General features: G+C 43.9%; 1 protein-coding gene across 1 annotated transcript in view; it reads left to right on the top strand.

The window, feature by feature from the left end:
* Nucleotides 1-23,157, top strand: part of FBN3 (fibrillin 3) — a 116,555-nt gene that overhangs the window by 70,324 nt on the left and 23,074 nt on the right. Inside the window, exons 39-49 of the mRNA XM_043990366.1 lie at nt 920-1,045; nt 2,717-2,842; nt 3,944-4,093; nt 7,390-7,461; nt 7,846-7,971; nt 8,889-9,014; nt 9,902-10,027; nt 12,201-12,317; nt 16,244-16,372; nt 18,875-18,994; nt 19,608-19,733. Coding sequence (XP_043846301.1) covers nt 920-1,045; nt 2,717-2,842; nt 3,944-4,093; nt 7,390-7,461; nt 7,846-7,971; nt 8,889-9,014; nt 9,902-10,027; nt 12,201-12,317; nt 16,244-16,372; nt 18,875-18,994; nt 19,608-19,733 — 1,344 coding nt within the window. The remainder of the gene's footprint in view (nt 1-919; nt 1,046-2,716; nt 2,843-3,943; nt 4,094-7,389; nt 7,462-7,845; nt 7,972-8,888; nt 9,015-9,901; nt 10,028-12,200; nt 12,318-16,243; nt 16,373-18,874; nt 18,995-19,607; nt 19,734-23,157) is intronic.

Below are 23,157 nucleotides of genomic sequence, written 5' to 3' on the forward strand. Positions count from 1 at the left end.
CATATGTGAAAAACAGGAAAAAGAAAAAGAAAAGAAAAGAAAAAACTAAATTAAATTTTAAAAAGAAATAAATAAATAGAAAAAGAAAAACAGGAAAAAGGCCAATATGGCTCTACCAGGAAGAGTGTGAAGGAGAATAATATATAGTTATCCCTTCCACATGACAGGAGTTAGGGGATCTAAAAAATCCATGTAAAATGTTTTGGCCCTTCATCCCAGAAAAGAAATCTTCTGCCTTCACAGATTCCCTTCTCTTTTTTCTTGATATTATACAATACCATACATATATTTTATGCATTTTTGAATTTCTAAACTTTTTTCTGCATTGTCTGCTGGCCTTCCCCAAAATTCCCATTTAATTTCTTGTGCCAACCCAAGATATATTGAAACCGCGATGGGGAAAGTCACAATGTGGAAGGGATAACTGTATAACCAAGCAGAAAAGGTAGGCTTACATTTGTATCCAGTCCTAGAGGGAAAAGAGAGTCCCCAGCATCTACTTAAGATGAAATGACATGGTCAGAACCATGCCTGAGGAAGAGCTCTTTGGTGGTTTTGTGAAGGATGGATTGAAAAGGAGAAAAACTCAAGGGAAGGAAAATAATTAGAGAGACTTGAGACTAACTAGGTTCATGCTTATCTAGGGCTCTCCTGCACGTGCCTGGGCACACTTATTCTCTTACACAAAGGGATGTCAGGCAAGGGCAGGTGGTGATGACTGGCCTGTACCCCAAACCCCTAGAAGAGCCAATGCCCAGCACCAGAGCACGGAGGAGAGTCTTTTTCTCCTGCCCCACCCCCTCAGTTTCTCAATATTCCCAGCTACCAAGCATGAGGATCCTTGCCCAGAAGAGTCAAGGCTTGGGGCCTCTTGGGGGCTTTCTGCCTCTGGGATATATGACATGAGTCTCTTCCGCAGACATTGATGAGTGTCAAGAGCTCCCTGGTTTGTGTCAAGGGGGAGATTGCGTCAACACCTTCGGCAACTTCCAGTGTGAATGTCCCCTGAACTATTACCTCAATGAAGATACCCGCATCTGTGAGGGTGAGTGCTCCCTGCTCAGACTGTCCTGGGGCTCTAGGATTTGGGCACCTGGAGTGATTGAGGATAGGGTTCCAGAAGGGCCAGGATGAGCTACTCCCTCAGCTCTTGGTCTGGTACATGAGGCTAAAATCACTCCTTTCCAGACACAATCAAGGGTTGGGACCTAATAGTCTGGGGTGGGAGACAAATTTGGATAAGGACACAGTAGGAGAAGAGAGATAGCATGCTGGACCTGTAGTCAAGAATACCCAAGTTCTGGGCAGCTAGGTGGCACAGTGGATAAAGCACTAGCCCTCAATTCAGGAGGACCTGAGTTCAAATCCGACCTCAGACACTTGACACGTACTAGCTGTGTGACCCTGGGCAAGTCACTTAACCCTCATTGCTCAAAAAAAAAAAAAAAAAAAAAAGAATACCCAAGTTCAAATCTTGACAGGTACTTAGTGGCTGTGTGATTTTGAACAAGTCACTTAACTTCTTTTTGCCTCAGCTTCCTCCTCTGCAAAAGGAAGGGGTAGGAAAATGACCTCTGAGATACTTTCCAGCTCTAAATCTATGACTCTATGATCGATGTCTTTAGCCTAAAGTCCTTATTCTCTTTTTTTTTTTAATTCATGATTTATTGATGCTATCTTTAATTTGCACGGCTGTGACTTCCCAATAACTGACCCTCTCACACAACCCAGTAGCATCTCCTTTGTCTTCAGGAAGCACAGCTGAACAAAACCAACTGACACAGTCGCTGTGTCCAACAAAGGATGCCTCATTCTGCACCCTTTGTCCACTACTTCTGGACCAAGAGGCAGGAGGCTGCTTCACTGGAAGTTTGTTAAAGCTGACATTAATGACTTCCTTAATCAGAGTTGTGGTGTCATTTTTAGTCCTGTCTTCCTTCACATCATCCTACTCCTTATGTAAATTGTTCTGGTTCTGCTCATTTCACCCTGCATTAGTTTACACAGGACTTCCAAGATTTCCTGGAATTCCTCATATCTGTCATTTCTTATGATCTGATTCTATTCATGCCACTATTCTTATTTCCCAAGTAAACCCCGTCACCTCTTCATGACCTCAGAGCAACAGGAATCATCCATTTCTCAAATCCTAGAACTGGACAAGACTTTAGAAATCCAACCCCTCACTGTGCAGAATGGAAAATAGAGATCAAGGCAGGGGAAAGAGTTGACCAGTGAGTCAGTGAAACAGCCAAGACTTGGGGGCAGCTAGGTGGCGCAGTGGATAAAGCACCAGCCCTGGATTCAGGAGGACCTGAGTTCAAATCTGGCCTCAAACACCAGCTATGTGACCCTGGGCAAGTCACTTAACCCTCATTGCCCTGCAAAAAAAAAGCCACATTAAATCCAAATGTGACTACTAAACCAGAGTTTCTGTCCCTTGCAGTGGATGGATGGATGGATGGATGGATGGATGGATGGATGGATGGATGGATGGATGGATGGATGGATGGATGGGCGGGCAGATGGGTGGATGGGTAGGTATGTGAGTGGATAGATGGATGAAAGAATTTTTCTAACTACCCTATAAAATATGAATGAATTAATTGCACTGAATAACTATCCCATAATGTAGACTATGATAAGGACAGAACAGAGGTGCAAAGTGCTTTTCAAGGTGTAAAGGAAGGTCTGGTCTTTTGTCTTTTTCTTATAGACATTGATGAATGCTCCACCCATGTTGGCATCTGTGGTCCAGGGACCTGTTATAACACCTTGGGCAACTACACATGTGTCTGTCCCCCAGAGTACATGCAGGTCAACGGTGGTAACAACTGCATGGGTACGAAGTTCACCAGGGGGAATTAAAGGGGGTATGGTGTGGGTATGGAGTGTAATCACATAATCAAGAGGGGAAACTACAGGGAGCTACGTGTGAGTATGGAGTGCAATCGGCCAGGAGACCAGCATCAAGATTGGAGTGGGGGTGATCACCAGGGGGACTGTCAGGGAGAAGAGCTTGGATACATGGTTGTAACAACTGATGAGGGGAAAGGAAGTAATGGGGGACATCCAAGAAGAAGAACTAGCAAATAGAACAAATCAAAGCCCATTTGTCCTGGTCCCTGGAGGAGGCTGAAAGGGCAACAAGTGAGAGTGAGACAAAGAAAGTTTATTATGGTACCAATTTCTTCAGACTCTTTGCTGCCTGTTTCCCATGGGATATGCCTGTGGGATTCCCCTCCCTTTCTTCCCTCCCCACCCCGATCCCCACTTCTACCCCTTTCCTGAATTCTCTTCTCCTCTATACTCAGGCACCCTCTCTTCTTCACTTTCTCTCTGCTTCTTCCTCTCCTCTCTCTGCTTTTACCTCCAGCTTCCTCTCTCCTTATCTCCCTCTTCTCTTCCCCCCAGCCTTCTTCCCTTTCTTCCTATTTCTCCCCATCTCTCTGCCTACCTCTCTCACCCTCTTCCTTTCTTCCTTTCAGCCTTCTCCCCATCCCCCTCTCTCCATATTCCTTGCTTTTCACCCTTGCTTATTCCCATCTCTCCTTGCGTCTCTCCTATCCTGGCTTCTCTGTCCTCTCCCCATTACCATTTCTTTTCCCATCTTTCTCAGTCTCTCTGCATCCCTATTTCTCCTTCTGCTTCCCTTTCTTCCCTTCACCTTTTTTCTCATCACTCTCTCCCTGCCTTTTCTTACCCTCTTCCTTCACCCTTTTTACTTCTCCCTCAGTGTCTCCTTGTTTCTCCCTACCTCTCTTCTCACCTCTATTGATTTTTCTGTCTCTCTCTGACTTGTTTCCCATCTTTTCCCCATCCCTATCCCTTTGTTTCTCTCTGGTTCCTGGCTCTTCTCTCCCCACGCCTCTCTCTATCTGGCCTCTACCTGCTCCCCACCCTAAACCTAGCTAGAACCACATTTGGGCTGCTGGCTTTGCAGACGTGCGGAAGAGCGTGTGTTACCGGCACCACAATGACACGTGTGAAAATGAGCTGGCCTTCAACATGACCAGGAAGATGTGTTGCTGTTCATACAACATTGGAAAGGCCTGGAACCGGCCCTGTGAGCCTTGTCCTGCTCCAGCCAGCTGTGAGTGACCAAACCCACCCTATCCCTATCCTGGTCAACCATACCTGGCTGCACACCCCTCTTGGCCTGGCTGCAAGGAGTATCCACAGCACCATTGCCCCTCAGCCAGCTGAGAGTGACCATGTACCTCTTCCCTCCATCATCCATCTATGGATGATGATCATCCCTCCCACTTTGGCCAGTGGTAAGTGGCCAATATCCTCTTCCTAGAGGAAGAAGACACCTCCCCTTCCCTGCCCCAGCTAGCTGTAACTGACCACACTTCCTCTTCCCTTCATTAAGCATTTATTAAGTGCCTAGTATGTGCCAGGCACTGTTTAAAATGCTAGAGATGCAATAAATGAATGAATGAACAAATTAATGAAAAAGCACTTAAGTGCCTACCATGTGCAAGGTACATGCCTACAGATATGAAAATATATAGCTAACATTTATATAGCACTTAAAATTTGCCAAGTGCTTTTTCAGGGGGAGGCATTAGCAGCTAGGAGAGGTCAGGAAAAGTCTCATATAGGAAGTGACCTTGGAACTGACCTTGAAGGAAACTACAGATTTTAAAAGACAGAGGTAAGGATGAAGTGCATTCCAGGCATGGAGACAGTTTATTCAAAGACACAAATGGGAGGTGTACTATGATATATGAGGAAGAGCAAAAAAGGCCTGCTTGGCTGGAATGTTGAATGCATGGGGGGGGGGGGGAATAGGTGATACACCTGGCAAGGTAGTCTGAAGTCAGGTTGTAAAGGGATTTAAATGCCAAATAGAAACATTTGTATTTTATCCTGGAAGCAATAGAAAGCCACCTATTGTGACCACAGCCTCCTCCTTCCTGTCCTGGTCAACCAGAAGCAATCTCATCTCCACACCTCCCTCTCCTAATCTAGTTATGAGTAACCATATCACCAGATCCCTGCCCCAACTAGCTTAGTGACTACATGTCTACATTGACCTGGTCACCTGTAAGTGACCGTATCTCTATCCCCAATCCAAACAACTGTCAATGACCATAAACACCCCTCCCATCCTGGCCATCTGTGAGTGCTCACACCTCCATCCTTTGTTCTGCCAGCAGTGAGTAACCACATGCCAACACTCTAAGATTCCTCCTTCTCCCTCCTCCTACACCCTAGCTCCAAGCTTCTGCAGGAGATATATGTAGGTTTGCATTTCTCCCTACAGCCCCTATTTGTGGTCTGATCCAAAGGTTGCTTCTAAATGCAAATGATTGGGAGAGGTGGAAATAGTGGCAGTTAGAAATGGAAAGATGTTGAGGAGAGACAGGAAGGAACAGAATCAGGTGTCTGTAATGGGTGGGTAGATTATTCTGCTGAAGATTAGAATATGAATTTAAAAGTAAAAAAATCTGTATTTTAAATTAAAATGTAGCTGGGCCAGCAGTATCTATCTATCATTTTCATGCATCTGCCAGAACTCAAAGGGTTCAAAAAGTCCAAGCTTTGCTACATAGAAGAAGGACCTTGACCTTGAAGTTAGCATCTCTTCATTTGAATCCTGGCTCCAAGCCATATCTTGTGACTTGAACAATTCAATTAAGCTTTGAACCTGTGTTTCCTCAATCTAAATTGAAGATAATATTTAATATTTTCACTAACTATTTCATAAGTACATTGTAAGAAAAGCACTTTGTAAATTTTCAAGTGCCCTAGAAACATGTTATTATCATAACTAGATACTAGTTCATTCTGGAGAACCTAAAATCTGGAACATAAAGTACGTACAAGCTGGTAGGTCAGAGAGTTTGACTTTGGCTCCTGGAAATATTCCTGAATGTATTATTGAAGGGATGGTTTATAAACATTTAGTAAAAGAAGCAGTGATCACAAAGAGCCATTGAGATCAGAATTTGCCATACTACTATTATTTCCTCTTTAGACAGAATTTTAAGACTAGTCAAACAGGAAAGTGCTGTAGACAGTTTACCTAGATTTCAACAAAGCATTTGACGCATTATCTTATGCTATCTTTGTGGACAAGTGGGCAGGATGATAATCTAGTTAGGCAAATTTAGAACTGGTTGAATTTAGCCAGGAAATTCACCCCCAAGGATGGATCAGTCAGCTTGAAAGGAGATTTCTAGTAGAGTGCCCCCCTCCCATCTGTCCTTTCCCCTGGGGCTGTTCAACATGTTTAGCAATGATTTAGATAAATACGGGAGATGACAAATTTTCATATGACACAAAGCTAGGAAGGATAGGTAACAAGTTGGATAACAGAATCAGAACTAAAAATGGTCCTGACAGGTTAGAATGGTAGATCAAATTGTCAAATAAGACATAACAGGGATAAATGTAAGGTCTTAACACAGGTTCTAAAAGCCAACTTCTCAAGTACAAGATAGAAAGAAAAAAGTTTGTTTGTAAAAACATATTAGCTTCTTGGAAGTGTAACATGGCAGCCAAGGAACCCAGTACAGTCCTGGGTTGCATTCAGAGAGTCAGAGTGTATAGAAGGAGGTAAGTGAAAGCACTATGTTCCCTGCTGTAGTCAGACTACATCTACAATACTGTGTTCAATACTGGGCACATTTTAGGACATTGATAAGCTAGAGAGAAGATTTGGGTGGGTGAGAGGGACATGAAGGTTTTTAAGATCATCTAGTCAAGGGGCAGCTAGGTGGTACAGTGGATAGAGCACCGGCCCTGGAGTCAGGAGTACCTGAGTTCAAATCTGGCCTCAGACACTTAACACTTACTAGTTGTGTGACCCTGGGCAAGTCACTTAACCCCAATTGCCTCACTTAAAAAAAAAAGATCATCTAGTCAAACCCCCTTGTTGTATAGGTGAGGAAACTGAGGCACAAAACTAGGGGTGACACTTAACAAGGTCACACAGTGAGTTAGTATCAGAACCAGGAACCAAGGTATCTTCTATTACACTGCATTATCTCTCTCCCTTTGCCCTCCCCTAGGCCTGTGTCTGTTCTTCAGGCCTTAATTACTCCTTGTCTTATCTTTGCTATACTCTTAGGGCAGAGACTAAGTCTTTTTTTTTTTTCAGGGAGACTAAGTTTTATTCAGGAGATTATAAATATAGAGCTGGAAGGACCTTAAAGGTTATCTAGTCCAATCCTCTTTAGAGATAAGGAAACTGAGACCCAGAGTGATTTTTGTATTTCTGGAAACTGAGCTGACAGAGGGTCCCATGGGTGTGTGGGTGGGGCAACTCCAAAAAGGAGAGGGAGGGAGGGAATCGGTGTGGGGGAGATGAGGGTCTTGGAGAGGCTGGGGTCTCCTTCTGAACCCTCAGGCCCCCAATTCTGCTTCCTCCCTCACCAGCTGAATACCAGATCCTGTGTGGGAACCAGGCTCCAGGCTTCATAATTGATATCCACACAGGGAAACCCATTGGTAAGTGCCCTGGCAGGCCTGATGTCAGGGTCTTTCTGAAGAAGCAGGCGTGTTTATTATTTATTGTTCTTCCCGCTTTTGCTGCTGCTTCTGCGGCTGTTTTTCTGGTCTTCTGCCTTTTGTGATGACATTCAGTCTTTGTTGCCTACTTTTCTCCCAGCCTGTTGCCGGCTTTTGTTCATCCTGATCTTCACCCAGGCTTTTCTGGCTGTGCCATACCTTTGTACTCAGGGAACTGCATGTCTAAACTCTCAGGCAGGGAGGGCAAAACTTCCAGGTTCAGGCAGGGAGGGTCTCCCACCCGGGCACTCCTGGGCTCTGCCACTCCATGCCTCTGACCAGTCACTGACTAGTCACCACTCCCCTTCCCTGCTTCATCCTTAGACATTGATGAGTGCAGCGAAATCCCGGCCATCTGCACCAACGGCGTCTGCATCAATCAGATCGGCAGCTTCCGCTGCGAGTGCCCGGTTGGATTCAGCTACAACAGTGTCCTGCTTGTTTGCGAGGGTACCACAGCTTCCCTTTCTCTGGAGACCCACCCCATTCTCTCCAAGAAAAAGGCCCCTAATGGCCCACAGCCTCCCAGGAGACTTTTCCCCAGCCCTCTACGAGGGAGATCCCCCGCCCCCGGCCCAATCCCTTGACCCTACTCCCTGGGTAGATCCTTCCAATCCAACCCAGAAGATCTTTTGGGAGCTGCCCCTTGAATCCCCCTAATGTTTTCTCCCACTAATATTTTCAGGGGGGTCCTCCAACAATCCCATAGAGATACCCCAGGGAGACTCTCCCTATCCTTCCCTTCCCCCACCCCACTGCCTAGGGATTGCCCTTCCCCCATCGTCCTGGACAAGGGAGCTACCCCACACCCAGGCTCTCACACCTCTGGTGTTGCCAAGTGTACCCTGTGATGCTAGAAGAGAAAATGGCCAAGAGAACTCTTCAATAGGCACTCCCCCCCACCACACACACACACAGGGACACAGAGGCACACACTCATTGGTGTATTGACAATCCTAATTCCCCCATACAAGGGCTAGCAGCATATCCTTATAGTAATTAGTGATCAGGTTCACAGGGTCCTACAGTTTGTGAGCAAGTCACAGGAGCCTATTTGTGGGTGCTGAGATCTCTAGGCCCCTGCAGACAGAGGGAGATTCTCTGTAGCTGCCAGCTATCAGACTGCTTCTCAGCAGTGGTTTTCTCTCTGGTCCCATTGACATCCAACCTTTCTGTGATGCTCCCTCCCAGCCCCTCAGGAACTGAGTAAAATAGGAAGAGCACTGGGAGCCGGGAGACCCAGGTCTGCTATGTGACCATGGACCCTTCTCCAGGCCTCGGTTTCCCTACCTGTAAAATGAACGGGTTGGGTTAAGGTCCTCATCAGACCTTAAAGTACTCCCCCTCATCTTCTCTTCCCCCTATAGACATGGATGAGTGCAGCAGTGGGGAGAGTCCATGCCAACGCCACGCGGACTGCATCAACATCCCAGGCAGTTATCGCTGCGAGTGTGCCCGCGGCTACAAGCTCTCCCCTAGCGGAGCCTGTGTGGGTGAGTGAGTGAAGACCCAGGACCGCATGGCTATCCATTCATGTAACATGTTTGTCAATGACCTGGATAAAGGGACAGACGGCACACTTATGAGCTAGGCAGATGACCCACACATGGGAAGGAAAGCTAATACATTGGATGACGGAGTCAGGATTCAGAAAGATCTAGACGAGCCTAATTTAATAAGAAAAAGCTTAATAGGGATAAATGCCAAGTTCTGCCTTGGTTTCAAAAGCTCAATTTCTTAAATACAAGATGGGGAAGGTATGGCTAGACAGCAGTTTATCTGAGGAAGATTGAGGGGAGGGGCATAGTGAATTTAAAGCAAAATATGAGCTGCCACAGTATTGCATAGAAGCCCAAACTGTCCACCTGATAGGAGCATTAGTTCAATAACATGGGAGAAAATGGTCTTCTCAGGCCACATCTAGAACATTTTCTCTGGCTCTGGGACCTCACTTTACGAAGGCTCTTGACCACCTGGGTCGTGTCTAGGGAAGGGGGAAACTTGATGGTGGGGAAGCATGAAATTGAAGAGCCTGGGGGATCTCTGATGTGGAGAAGAGAAGCCTTACAGTGGAGACAGGATGGTTGTCTTGGAGTGGTCCCAAGGCTTTGGTGTGGAAGGAGGAGTGCGCTCCTTCTGCTTGGCCCCAGAGGGCAGAACCAAGAGCAAAAACTGGTGAAGAGGCAAATGGAGGTTTGTCGGGGAGTTGAAGAGAAGATCTAGACCTTCTGACTGAGATTCTGTGATTTTATGACTTTGGGAGATGCTCAGCCTCTCCTGGCCAGGGTTGGGGCAGAAACCTGCATGAAACCAGCCCTGCTTCTCTTGCCTAAAGCCCCACCTGCCTGGGCTTCCCTCATCCACACCCTTCTCTCCATAGGGAGGAATGAGTGCCAAGAGATCGCAAATGTGTGTAGCCATGGTGACTGTGTGGACACTGAAGGAAGCTATGCCTGCATATGCCACCAAGGCTTTAAGGCCACTGCAGACCAGACTATGTGCATGGGTGCGTATCCTTTCACTTGGCCCCCTCAGCTAGGTCACTGAACCTGGGGATGGGGGCGGGGGGGGGGAAGGGGTCACAGTCATAACCCCTTACCAACAATCTTCTTTTACATGGCTGCCCCTACCAAGGTGGCTACTGCTCTTGATTTAGGTGCCTCCCTTAAATGAGAAAGTCGTCCTGCTTTTGTGGTAAAGAGCTTTGGAATTGGAGTGCTGACTGGTGCTTATGAGCTGTGTGTGACCTAGAACAATTCCCTTCTTCTTGCTTGGCCTCAGTTTCCTCATCTGTAAGAAAGGAGCATCCAAGGTGTGAGGAAAGCTCTTTGTTAAAACCCCAGGGGGCAGCTAAGTGGCTCAGTGGATAAAGCACCAGCACTGGATTCAGGAGGACCTGAGTTCAAATCCAGCCTCAGAAACTTGACGCTTACTAGCTGTGTGACCTTGGGCAAGTCACTTAACCCTCATTGCCCTGCCCCCCCCCAAAAAAAAACCCCAGAGAAATGAGAACAGTTATTTTGTTTTGTTTTGGTTTTTTGTTTGTTTGTTTTTGTTGTGAGGCAATTGGGGTTAAGTGACTTGCCCAGGGTCACACAGCTAGTAAGTGTTAAGTGTCTGAGGCTGGATTTGAACTCAGGTCCTCCTGAATCCAGGTCCGGTGCTCTATCCACTGCACCACCTAGCTGCCCGAGAATGGTTATTTTGACCCAAGTCAAACATGGATCTGCCTAGGTCTGTGCTCAGGGATGAATCTGAGACAAGGGGTCTGGTCACACAAATAGTAGCACTTTATTAGGTGAATGAGGAAGAAACTGGCTCCCCACATTAATGAGGAATGGAGCCAGTGCCACTCAGATGATTCAGAGCTCTTTCCCTGATCCCCATTTTAGGTCCCCCTCTTGAAGTGCACTTTTGTCTTGACACAGATTCAGATTTTCTTTGTTCCCCCCTTGCCCTGGGTTCAACTGGATGCAAGAAACATTTTTTAAGGACTTCCTATATGCCAGTCACTATGTTAAACACTGGATACTCAAATACAAGCAAAAAGACATGTCCTGCCCTCAGGGAATTTACTTTGTAATCTGGGAAGACAACACAGAAAAAAAAGAGCTAAAGGGTGAGGGGACAGAGAGTGAAGAGATACTTAAGCAGAAGTCCAGGAGAGGAATGATGGTACATTCACAGTACACAGTGAAGTCTGACCTTGATTCTTTTTCTGTGTCAGACACTAACTGGTTTGTGTTGCTATCGCCCATTCTCCCCAACTCCCTAGGGTCTTCCAGTTCTCAGAGTGTGACCTATTCAGACTCAGTGGTGGAGAGAGGAAAAGAGAGACAGAGACAGGGAGGGGGAGAGAGAGAAGAAAGGAGAGAATGACAGAGAGGAGAAAGACAAGGAGGCATACACAGAGCCAGAAAGACAGAGACATAAAGAATAAGATACAAAGAGAAAGAGACCTACACAGAGAGGCAGAGAAAAAGACAGAATTATACACAGAGAAAGATAGAATTGAGATGGAGACATAAAGAGTCACAGATAAGGCAGAAACAGAGAGAAGAACAGAGAGAAAAAGAGATTAGAGAGACATTGAGAACAAAAGACAAAGAAGGCGGAAAGAGGAAAGAGAGATAGACAAGGAGACAGGAGAAGGGCGGAAAGAGAGAGATAAAAAAACCAACTGAAACATACACAAAGATAGAAAGACAAAGAGAATGAGAAAAAAACAGAGACAGAATCGAGATGGAGCAAGAGACATACACACAAAGTTAGGTACAGAGACAGACAGAAAGGTAGAAACAGAGACAAAGAAAGAGGGGAAAGGAGCAGAGAAAAGAGAGTTTAAAAAGAGAAAGGGATGTTGAGAACAAAAGACAGAAAAAGGCAGAGAGAGGATGGAGAGAGACAGGGAGAGGAGGGGCACAGAGAGGGATTAAAGAGATAGACAACAGGAACAAAGGTGAGAGAGACAGATCAAGATAGAGAAATACAAATAGAAGAGAGGAACACATATGCAGAAAGACAGAAAAATAAATACAGATGCGGAAGAAAGAGAAGTGAGACACCCAGGTGGAGAAAGACTGGCAAAAAAGAGAGTGAAAGCCAGAGGGATGGATGGACAGCTCCCCATGACTGGGGCCTTAGAGCTGAGCAGAGGTTTTGATGGTTTGCTTGGACAGATATCGACGAGTGTGACCGGCAGCCGTGTGGCAATGGGACCTGCAAGAACACCGTGGGCTCCTACAACTGTCTCTGCTTCCCCGGCTTTGAGCTCACACACAACAGCGACTGCATGGGTAAGCTTGCCCCCCTGAGCTCTCCACTGCAGAAGCCTGGACACCTGGATCTCAGGGAAGCCCCAGGCATGGGGCTTCACCTGTCTTGGCCTCCTCTTTGAATGGGTCCAGCCTTTCTTCAGTCCAGAGACTGGAGGTTGAGAAAGAGGTAGGAATGGGATGCAGATGGAAAGATGGGAGGAGAGGAGGAAAAGAGAAGGGATGGGAAAGTGGGCAAGAAGGAGGGGGGTATGAATGCGAAGATAAAAGGATGTAGAGATGGCTATGGGGAAAAGGTGGGGAGCAGTCAATCAACAAGGATCTATTAAGCAAATGCCTTATATGCCAGACACTATGCCGAGCACTAGAGATACAAAGACAAATATGAAACAGCCCCTACCCTCAGGGAGTTTACCTTCTATTGGACAGGATTGTCTTATACTGGTCTATACAGATCTAACGGGTCTGCCTAAATCCTTTCTTTCACCCTTTCTAGTCTGTCCTTTACATGGCCACTAAAATAGTTTTCCTAAGACACAGGTCTAATGCATACTCGAGAATCTTCGGGGGCAGCTAGGTGGCGCAGTGGATAGAGCACCGGCCCTGGAGTCAGGAGGACCTGAGTTCAAATCCAGCCTCAGACACTTAACACTTACCAGCTGTGTGAGCCTGGGCAAGTCACTTAACCCCAATTGCCTCACTAAAAAAAAAAAAAGAATCTTCACCGGCTTCCTGTGTCCTATAGAACAAAATACAAACAGCAGTGTCACAGTGCAAAGAGTACTGGTTTTGTGAGTCTGAAGACCTGTATTCAAATCCTACCCCTGCTATCTACTATCTGCGTAACTTTGGGCAAGTAGAAGAATAATAATAACAACTAATATTTATAGTGCTTAAGTTTTGCAGAGCATGGTACATATGTTATCTCATTTGATCCTGACAATAACCCTGTGAGATCAATGCTATTATCCCCACCATTTTACAGTTGAAGAAACTGAGGCATAGTAAGGTCTTGCCCAGCATCACGCAGCTAGTTAAGTGTCTGAGATAGAATTTGAACTCAGATCTTTGGGACAAGTCACTTAATCTCTCTAGACCTATTTCCTCCTGTTTAAAATAAGAGGATTATACTGGATTATTTCTGTTTGGTTTTGTTTGTTTTATTTTGTTTTTGCGGGGCAATGAGGGTTAAGTGACTTGCCCAGGGACACACAGCCAGTAAGTGTCAAGTGTCTGAGTCCGGATTTGAACTCAGGAACTTCTGAATCCAGGGCCAGTGCTTTATCCACTGTGCCACCTAGCTGCCCCCTGGACTGGATAATTTCTAATGATCCTCCTCATACTAAATCCATGACTATAGCACAGAGTCCAACCTACTTTCCTTTCCAACCTGATTTCACATTGCTCCTCTTCACACACCTCCAGTTCTGGACAAACTAGACTCCTGATAATTCCCACCACCATGCATTTGCATACGCCATCTTCCCTGACTGTGGAATGCTCTTCTTTCTTTTCTCTGCTTTTAGAATCTTTCTCTTCTTTGAAGTCTTAGCTCAAAGGATACTTTCTTCATGAATCCTTCTCATTTCTCCCAACTCAAAGTAAATCCTCCCTCTTCAAATTTTCCCTGCTGGTCTTTGCTGAAATCTCTACCCCCATCACAGCCTGCCCATTATTATATTCACTTGTGTGAGGGTGAAGGCCTTGAGAGCTGGCCTTATGAAAATTACTTATCAAAGATTAGCGACAGCTTAACATCAGTTGGTTCTTTCAGCACATTAGGATGCTGTTCATTTGGGCCTTGTAAATTGAACTCAGCAAGGGGAGCTGGGTGTTCTCTTAGTATGTACTTCCTTATCTTGGTTTTCAACTGCCTATTGGCCATTTCCTTCCTAGCTTAGAAAAGGAAGAAAAGAAGGGAAGGGAAGGGAAGGGAAGGGAAGGGAAGGGAAGGGAAGGGAAGGGAAGGGAAGGGAAGGGAAGGGAAGGGAAGGGAAGGGAAGGGAAGGGAAGGGAAGGGAAGGGAAGGGAAGGGAAGGGAAGGGAAGGGAAGGGAAGGGAAGGGAAGGGAAGGGAAGGGAAGGGAAGGGAAGGGAAGGGAAGGGAAGGGAAGGGAAGGGAAGGAAGAGAGAGAAGAGGGGGGAAGGAGGGAAGGAAGATAAACAAGAGTTCAGTGGTTCTGCATTTTTCTCTGTCATCTATTTTCATTATCCTATCCCTCCCACTCTAGCCCCTTCTTTCATCTTCTGCTTTTCCCTCAGTATAACTTTAAAAAAATTTTTTAAAAAACTTTTTGTTATCATTAGCTTTCCTTGCTAACCCAGCTCATTTGGAGCTTTAGCATTCCTGACACTATTCATATTGCCACATGCCCCATTTTGGAATTCATCTTTAGGTAGGTGCCCCGCCTTCCCACCTTCCGTACATGTCCTTTAAAAATCTAAGTTGTTGGCTATTTTGTTCCCTATGCAACCTCATTGGTCTTTTTCCCCAACTTCCTCTTCCCCCCTACTTTGGATGTTTCTTCTTGTTTTCATACTTGAATGTCCTTGCTGAGCACTTCCCATTCCTCCTAAATGAACTTTTCCTGTGGAATTTTAGTCCCAAGATCCTGTATTTCCTTTCTCTGAACTCTTTGAAATCTGCTCTCTCTAAATCCGGGATTCATGTCAAACTCTGCCCCAATTTTCTTTCCTTCTCTATCACCAGTTCTAGTGGAGAGTAGTCACTTTCCACCAAGATTTTCTTCATTTCAACCTTAACAGCAAATTCCTCATCGATGGTGAGAATTAGGTTAAGAATTATAAATCCCCCCCAAAATAAAATTATAAATCCCTTTGTTACTTCCACCACCTTTTGAGGGATGAAATTATTAGCCACTCTGACAAAAGAGAACTCTGGCAGATGTCTGAATAATTGGTCCTCCCTATTCCTACTACATCATGCCTCTGTCACAGGCTTGTGATCTTTTTCATGAATTCCAGCAAATCAAATAAATTAGTCACTGAGCATTTATTAAATGCCTATTATGTCCTAGGCACTGGAGATACAAAAAAAAAAAAAGGCAAAAGATAGTCCCTTCCCTCAAGGAGCTCCCAGCATTAGTAATACCTACCTTAGAAATTTCAGGGGATCTGTGAACTTCGATGGGAAAGACATCACAATTCTATTTGCATACTTCTGTTAGGATCTCTAGTTCACTTTGCTTATTATCCACGTTTTGCATATGCTTATAGATACCTGAGACCATGGGTTTTACTGCAGGCTCTTTTCTTGGATTTTTTTTTTTTCTCCTGAGAATTTCGGGGAATCTCACTGCTATTTTTCTTCCTACATGCGCAGCAATGCCCTATGATAACTAGCCTGGTGGATATATGTAAGCAGTTTTCCTCTGCCTTTTTCAATTTCAGATTCTTTGAATTTGATTTGAAAGACTGTAGGCAATTACATTTTTAAAAGTCCATTTGTTTGTTGTACTCCATCCCCAGCCACTAGTCCATCATTACTTTATTTTAATTCATGGTCCAGAAATCCAAATCCTCTTTACTGATGCCACCTTCTTGACCAGCTATTCATTTCTAAATTAAATTGAATTTTTATTCTATTTAAATGTTTTATTCATGCTTCTTCCTTCCTTCCTTCCTTTCTTCCTTCCTGCATTATCACTACCCAGTGATGTGGTCTATCAATCCATAGCACTCTCCCTTATAACAAATAGGTATAGTCAAGCAAAATTAATCAACCCATTGGCCATATCCAACCATGCATGCTTCTAATCTACCATTCCTCTTCTGAGAAGTGGGAGGCATGTTTCACCATCAGTCCTCTGAAGTTGTGATTGATCAGGGTGTCAATCAGATTAATTGAATTGCATTGGAGAACATCTTCAGCATCTTTCAGACTCTTTGGGATCTTGAGCCCAGCCCCCTGTGCTTGTGTCTCCACAGATATTGATGAGTGCACCTCCCTCACGGGGCAAGTGTGTCGGAATGGACAGTGTATCAACAGCATTGGCTCCTTCCAGTGTCTCTGCCATGAGGGGTACGAAAGGACCGCCGATGGCAAGAACTGTGTGGGTGAGTGTTAGGCAGTCATTGTGCCAACTGGTATGACAGCAAGTTCTCAGTTTAGGGGGCCCAGCTCCTGGTTCTCGATAGAGAAGTACTAGTTGTCAGGCCTCTCATTTTTTTCTTCTTAGACCTCTGGCCCTCATTGTGGGACCAAACAGAACATTAATGATACTAATGACAGGTCCCATTTATTTTGCAAAGTGTTTTCTTCAGAAGAACCCTCTGAAGGGCAAGTATCATTATCCCCATTTTGGAAATGAGGAAAATGAGGTTTTAAAATCAAGATTCACTGTTCTTTCCAGGGTCACATAGCCAGGAAGTGGCAGAGCTGGGATTTGAACCCACTTCTCCTGACTACAGTATTCTTTCCACCATAGTACAGTAACTCCTACAAGTCTGAGCCTATTTCCATAAATGAACGAACCCAACATCAACTAAGCTCTTACTAGGAGCCAAGAGCTCTCCTAAAAACAGTGAGAATACAAACAGAGAAGTAAGCCAGCCCCCCTTCACATTCTAATGGTGGAGACAACACCTGTGGAAGGTTTCAGCTACAAGTCAGATGGAAAAGTCTCATGATCCTTAGGACGCAGCAGCAGAGTAGATGGTATTGCCTCTTCTGTAATGTCATTGCCACTGATCGAGTGATAAAAGTTTCTGATGGCAAACCATTTGACAATGCCAAGGACTTTGGAGATAAGGACTTTCTTTTCTGGGTCCTTCAGTAGCTGTGTTTATGGACCTTCAGGAGCAGGGCCAGGCTGCATCTACCCAGGGGCTGCTTCCTAGGAGAATGGTAGAGAAGCAGTAGGATCTCAGTTCCCAAGGCTCTTAGGTTCAGGGTCCTTGACTGCCCCATCAGGGTTTCGGGTCATCCTTCAGCTATTTAAAGAAGGAAATCCACAGTTTTCACTGCAACATAGGCTGTGATTCCACTGAGGCCTGCTGTTTCTGGCTCTTCCAGAGCATAATGTCCAATAAAGGTAGCCAAAGAGTTATGAGCCATAACAAACTTCTAATGGCTTAATTGTTTTGTTTTCTGCCTTACACCCACCTACATAGATTTGTGATGTTTAAAATCTTAATTGTGGTCACCTTAAATTAGAAGCTTTAGCACCAGTCCTTGGGCATTAAACATTCATTAAAGCATACGGATATTCCCATGGAGTTCAGAAAGTTAAGAAAAAAGCCTATTTAGCCTAGAGTTCCAGCCTGGTCTGGGTCTTCCTCAACTCCTCTGCCACAAGCCTGCTTCAATCACGAACTCTCTCCAGCAAACTGATTGTGGAAGCTTTTTATAGGTCTGGAACAGAGGCGGTTCTTACGCACTGCTTCAAGCTGATTGGTTAGCATCATCCAAATCCATTGATTCTGAAGGTGTTCTCAAGGTGTGATTACAATCCAGTTAACTTGAAGTAGGCTAACCAGCAGTTAATCACTCTCACTTGATTCAATCAGTCTAGATTAATCTCCAGGTGGGTCTTTGAGTATCTGCTAAATCTCATTATTTCATCACAGATTCACTAGAGTATACTCTAGGCCCAGATCAGGGGTTCTTCACACTTGGGGTCCACAAATACCCCTGCAAAAGCATAGCTAGATTTCAGGGCGTCTGTGAACTTTGATGAGAAAAAATTATATTTTTATTTTCACTAACCTTTACTAATTGAAATATAACTTTCCTTAATTTTTAAAAATGTAATCGTGCAAAGGGGTCTATAAACTTCACCAGCCTTCTAAAAGGGTCCCTAATTCCACATACCCCCAAAACATTAAGAATCCCTGACCTAGACAGGCCAAAGTTTTATTTTAGGAGTGGGATTGGGTGGAAAGCTCTAAACAATAAAATGAATGTTTCCAAATGTCACCTTCAGACATTAGATGATGATGCCATGTAGTAGAGCCATATCTAAAATAAAAGGTCCCTTCTGCTCTACAAAAAGCCTGTTTCTTGAGGAATATGCCTTATTTCAGAAATAAGAGGGGCAGGTAGCATAGTAGACGGAGAGCTAATTTCAAAGTCAGGAAGACCTGAAGGGGAAATGATAGAAATCTATACTTTCTCAATTGCTAATCGTATTTCTTGACCAGAGACTGAACTCCTTATTTACTTAAAAAGTGAGTGTTTCATCTTACTCTCCCAAAATCAACAAAATAAAGTGACTTGGACTTCTAGTTAGTGTCTCCTCTTCTCCTTGTTCCTGGTGGCCTGGGGTAGAAAGAAGGATTCCTCTTCCTGCCACTCTGAGATGTGTAGAACCCACAGTTGAACTTACCTGGAGGTCCATAGATGCAGAGGGATACTCCGTAGAGTCCCAGATGAATCATAGGTGGTAGGCTTTCTCCTTGCCTTAAAACCTGCCTGTAGCTCATTTTCATCCAGTGTAATCATCCATGGGTGGAAGGTATCCTGGGGGCTGGGGCTCTTAACCATCCTGGAATTCCCAAGCAGTTGCTCTGACCTTCTGACTCTGGGGTTAAACATCTAGTGGCTTCTCTCCATGCCAGACATTAATGAGTGTGTGAGTTTTCCTGGGACCTGTTCACCTGGGACCTGCCAGAACTTGGATGGAGCTTTCCGATGCATCTGCCCACCTGGCTACCAAGTGCAGGATGACAGCTGCATAGGTGAGTCCCTGACCCAATCCCCTATCAAAAGACCCACCAGAGGCTTGGGTTCCAAGGCTGCTCCTGAGTGTAGGCACTTTCAATCAGAGGATCCCAGAAACCATCTGACTCAACATCCTTTCCCCATCTGACCAAGGGAAAATGGAAACCCAAAGAGGGCAAAGGACTTTCCCCAAATCACATGTAATAATAATACAATAACTCACAATTCTATAACCAATCTATGGATCAGGCATTTTATTTTTTTCTTAAAAACGTATTTTTGCATGCATTTGTAATCTGTTCCTCCCATAGCCCCAATAAACAAAGAAACAAACAGAAAACTGACCCTAACCATAAACATACATAGTCCAACAAAACAAATTCTCATATTGGCCATGCCTAAAAATATGTCTCTCCCTCTGTTTTGTTAACATTTGCCAAATGAGTCCACAGATTCAGAGATATTAGTTAACTTAACAGGGGTCACCCAGCTAGCCAGCATTAGATCCAAGACTCAAGTTCAAATCTTCTACATAAGGTCCCAGTTGAGGCTATCCCTGACCCCAAGCTAACCCTCACCCTGTGTTGGGGGGCCAACAGATCTTCCACTCCAATGTCCCCCTTCTTCTAGATATCAATGAATGTGAGGAAGAGCCCAACCTCTGCCTATTTGGCACCTGCACCAACAGCCCCGGGAGTTTCCAGTGCCTCTGCCCACCTGGCTTTGTCCTCTCAGACAATGGACGACGCTGCTTTGGTAAGAACTTAGTCTTGAGGGGGACCGGGATGGAAGGGAAGGCAAGCAGGCAATGGGTAGGAGACAGGACACAGAAGTCTAAGGCAGAGCAGAAGGAGAAAGAGAAGTAACCAAGTGCTCTGATAGCCTGTAATGTGAATTTATGTCTGGAACTTGGTTTTGAGATTACTCAGAAAATAAGAATCAGGAGTTGCTAATCTAACAAGACTAGGGAACAAGAAGAGAGCCTTTTTCCTCTTGGTAGGGGAATAAATTCTCATTAGGAATGTTTTGTGGTAGGTAGGTCTGAGGATTAGAAGTAGACTGACCCTGGGATTTGAGGTCAGAAGATGCTGAGACTTGTCCTTGCATGCATCAAGACTGGGGTGTCCGGAAGTGATCCCCAGACTCTGGAGATGAGATGAGGCTAAGGAAAGTGGTTCACTGGGAGTTCAGTGTTTACTCTCTCTCTCTCTCTCTCTCTAAACAATTGCTTAATCCTTTGTACTGGAAGAGGAAAAGATGTATACAAGGTGAGGCCCAAATCTCTCAGAGTTGGAGGTGACTTCGGATGCTGTCTAGTCCCACTCATACTTGAGCAACTTCAGATTAAATCCCTTTTCAAGCCCTTCAAAGACTTCAGGACAACAAATATGCCCTTCCCCAACCACTCCAATCCTGAGCCTCCTCTTCTTTGGGCTCAATATCCTCATTTCTATCCATTGATCTTTGTACTGCCTGATCGCCAAGCCCTGAGCCATCTGGACTGCTTTCCTCTGGCTATGCTCCAGTTTGTCAGTAATGCCCTTTGTAAACTAGGCTGCCCAGAATTGCACACAATAGTCCAGCTGTAGCCTGATGAGATATGTCACCTCCCTCATTTTGACTCTCTGCTTTTCTCAATCCTGGCCAAGATCATCTATTTGGCTGCCATTTTACACGGTTGAAACATAAGACCAGTAGACCTTTTTACATGAATTTTTGCCTGTGTGTGACTCTTTTGCCTTACACTTGTACCGCTGACTGACATGAAAACAAGAAATCACAGGTTTTAGTGAAAATTAATTCTTTAAATGTGGAATAAAGAGTCAGTTAGTCAAAACATTTTAATAATATTTTATTTTTTCCCAATTATGTGTAAAGATAGTTTTCAACATTCATTTTCATAAGATTTTGAATTCTAAATGTTTCTCCCTCCCTCCCTTCCCTCCTCCCTCTCAAAGCCAGCAAGCAATCTGATCTAGGTTATACATTACAATCATGTTAAAGATATTTCCATGTTGTGAGATAAGAATCAGAACAAAAGGGGAAAGCTACAAGAAAAAAAGCAACAAATAAAGTGAAAATAGTATGGTTCAATCTGCAATCAGACTCCATAGTTCTTCTTCTGGATATAGAGAGCATTTTCCATCATAAGTCTTTTGGAATTGTCTTGCATCATTGTATTGCTGAGAAGAGCTATGTCTATCACACAATGTTGCTGTTATTGTGTGCAATGTTCTCTCGGTTCTGTTCACTTCACTCAGCATCAGTCTACTTAAGTCTTTCTGAAATCAGCCTGCTCATCATTTCTTACAGCACAATAGTATTCCATTATATTCATATACCACAACTTGTTCAGCCATTCCCCACTTGATGGACATCCCCCCAATTTCCAATTCTTTGCCACCACAAAAAGAGCAGCTATAAATATTTTTGTACACGTGCACCTTTTCCCCTTTTTATGATCTCTTTGACATACAGACCTAGTAGTGGTATTTCTGGGTCAAAGGGAATGCACAATTTTATAACCTTTTGGGCATAGTTCCAAATTGCTCTCTAGAATGGCTAGATCATTTCACAAGTCCACTAACAATGCCTTAGTGTTCCAATTTTCCCACATCTTCAACATTTATCATTTTCTGTTTTTGTCATAATAGCCAATCTGATAGGTGTGAGGTGGTACCTCAGAGTAGTTTTAATTTGCATTTCTATAATGAATAGTGATTGAGAACACTTTTTCATATGGCTATAGATAGTTTTAATTTCTTCATCTGAAAACTGCCTATTCATATCCCTTTACCCTTTCTCAATTGGGGAATATCTTGTATGCTTATAAATTTGATTCAGTTCTCTATATATCTTAGAAATTAGGCCTTTACAAATTAAAATGGAATACAAGTGTGCTGTAAGAGATGAGGAACAGGCAGATTTCAGAAAAACTTGGAAAGATTTAAGTGGACTGAGGCTGAGTGAAGTAAGCAGAACCAGGAGAACGTTATACACAATAACAGCAACATTGTGTGATGATCATCTGTGATAGACTTAGCTCATTTTAGCAATAAAATGCTCCATGGCCATTCCAAAGGACTCATGATAGAAAATGTTCTCTGCATCCAGAATAAGAACTGTGGAGTCTGAATGCAGATTGAACCATACTATTTTTACTTTTTGTGTTGTTGTTTTTTCTTTCTTTCTTGAGGCTTTTCTCTTTTATTCTGTCTTCTTTCACAACATGACTAATGTGGAAATATGTTTAATGTGATTGTACATATATAACCTAGATCAGATTACTTGCTGGCTTTAGGAGAGAGGAGGGAAGGGAGGGAGGAAGAAAAATTTGGAACTCAAAATCTTATGAAAATGAATGTTGGAAACTATCTTTACAAGTAACTGGAAAAATAAAAAACTATTAAGATTGTAAAAAGAAATGAGGCCTTTATCAGAAACACTGGCTATAAAAATTGTTTCCCAGCTTTCTGTTTTCCTTCTAATCTTGGCTGCGTTGGTTTTGTTTGTGCAAAACCTTTTCAATTTAATATAATCAAAATGATCCATTTTGCACTTCATAATGTTCTCTACCTCATCTTTTTTCATAGATCGGACAGGTAAACTATTCCTTCCTCTTCTAATTTGCCTATGGTATCACCCTTTATGGCTAAATCACATACCCATTTTGACTTTACTTTGGTATATGGTATAAGATGTTGGTCTAGGCCTAGTTTCTACCATACAATTTTCCAGTTTTCCCAGCAGTTTTTTTATCAAATAGTAAGTTCTTATCCTGGAGGCTAGAGTCTTTGGGTTTATCAAACAGTAGATTGCTATATTAATTTACTACTGTGTCTCCTGTGCCTAACCTATTCCATTGATCCACCATGCTATTTCTTAGCCAGTACTAAATAGTTTTGATGGTTGCCACTTTATAATATAGTTTTAGATCTGGTATGGCTAGACCACCTTCCTTTGCATTTTTTTACCATTAATTCCCTTGATATTATCGAGCTTTTGAAACATTTTTTTATTAAACAATTCCTATGTGCCAGGCACTGTGCTGAGTACCAAATATACAAATAAAGGCAAAAATATAGTCCCTGCCCTCAGGAAGCTTATATGCTAGTGGGGAAGATAGCAAGGTATCTACAGAATAAATGGAGAAAAGGGGTCAGTGATGTTTGTAAGTCTC

The sequence above is a fragment of the Dromiciops gliroides genome, chromosome 1, assembly GCF_019393635.1.
Source record: "Dromiciops gliroides isolate mDroGli1 chromosome 1, mDroGli1.pri, whole genome shotgun sequence".
Classification (NCBI taxonomy): Eukaryota; Metazoa; Chordata; class Mammalia; order Microbiotheria; family Microbiotheriidae; genus Dromiciops; species Dromiciops gliroides.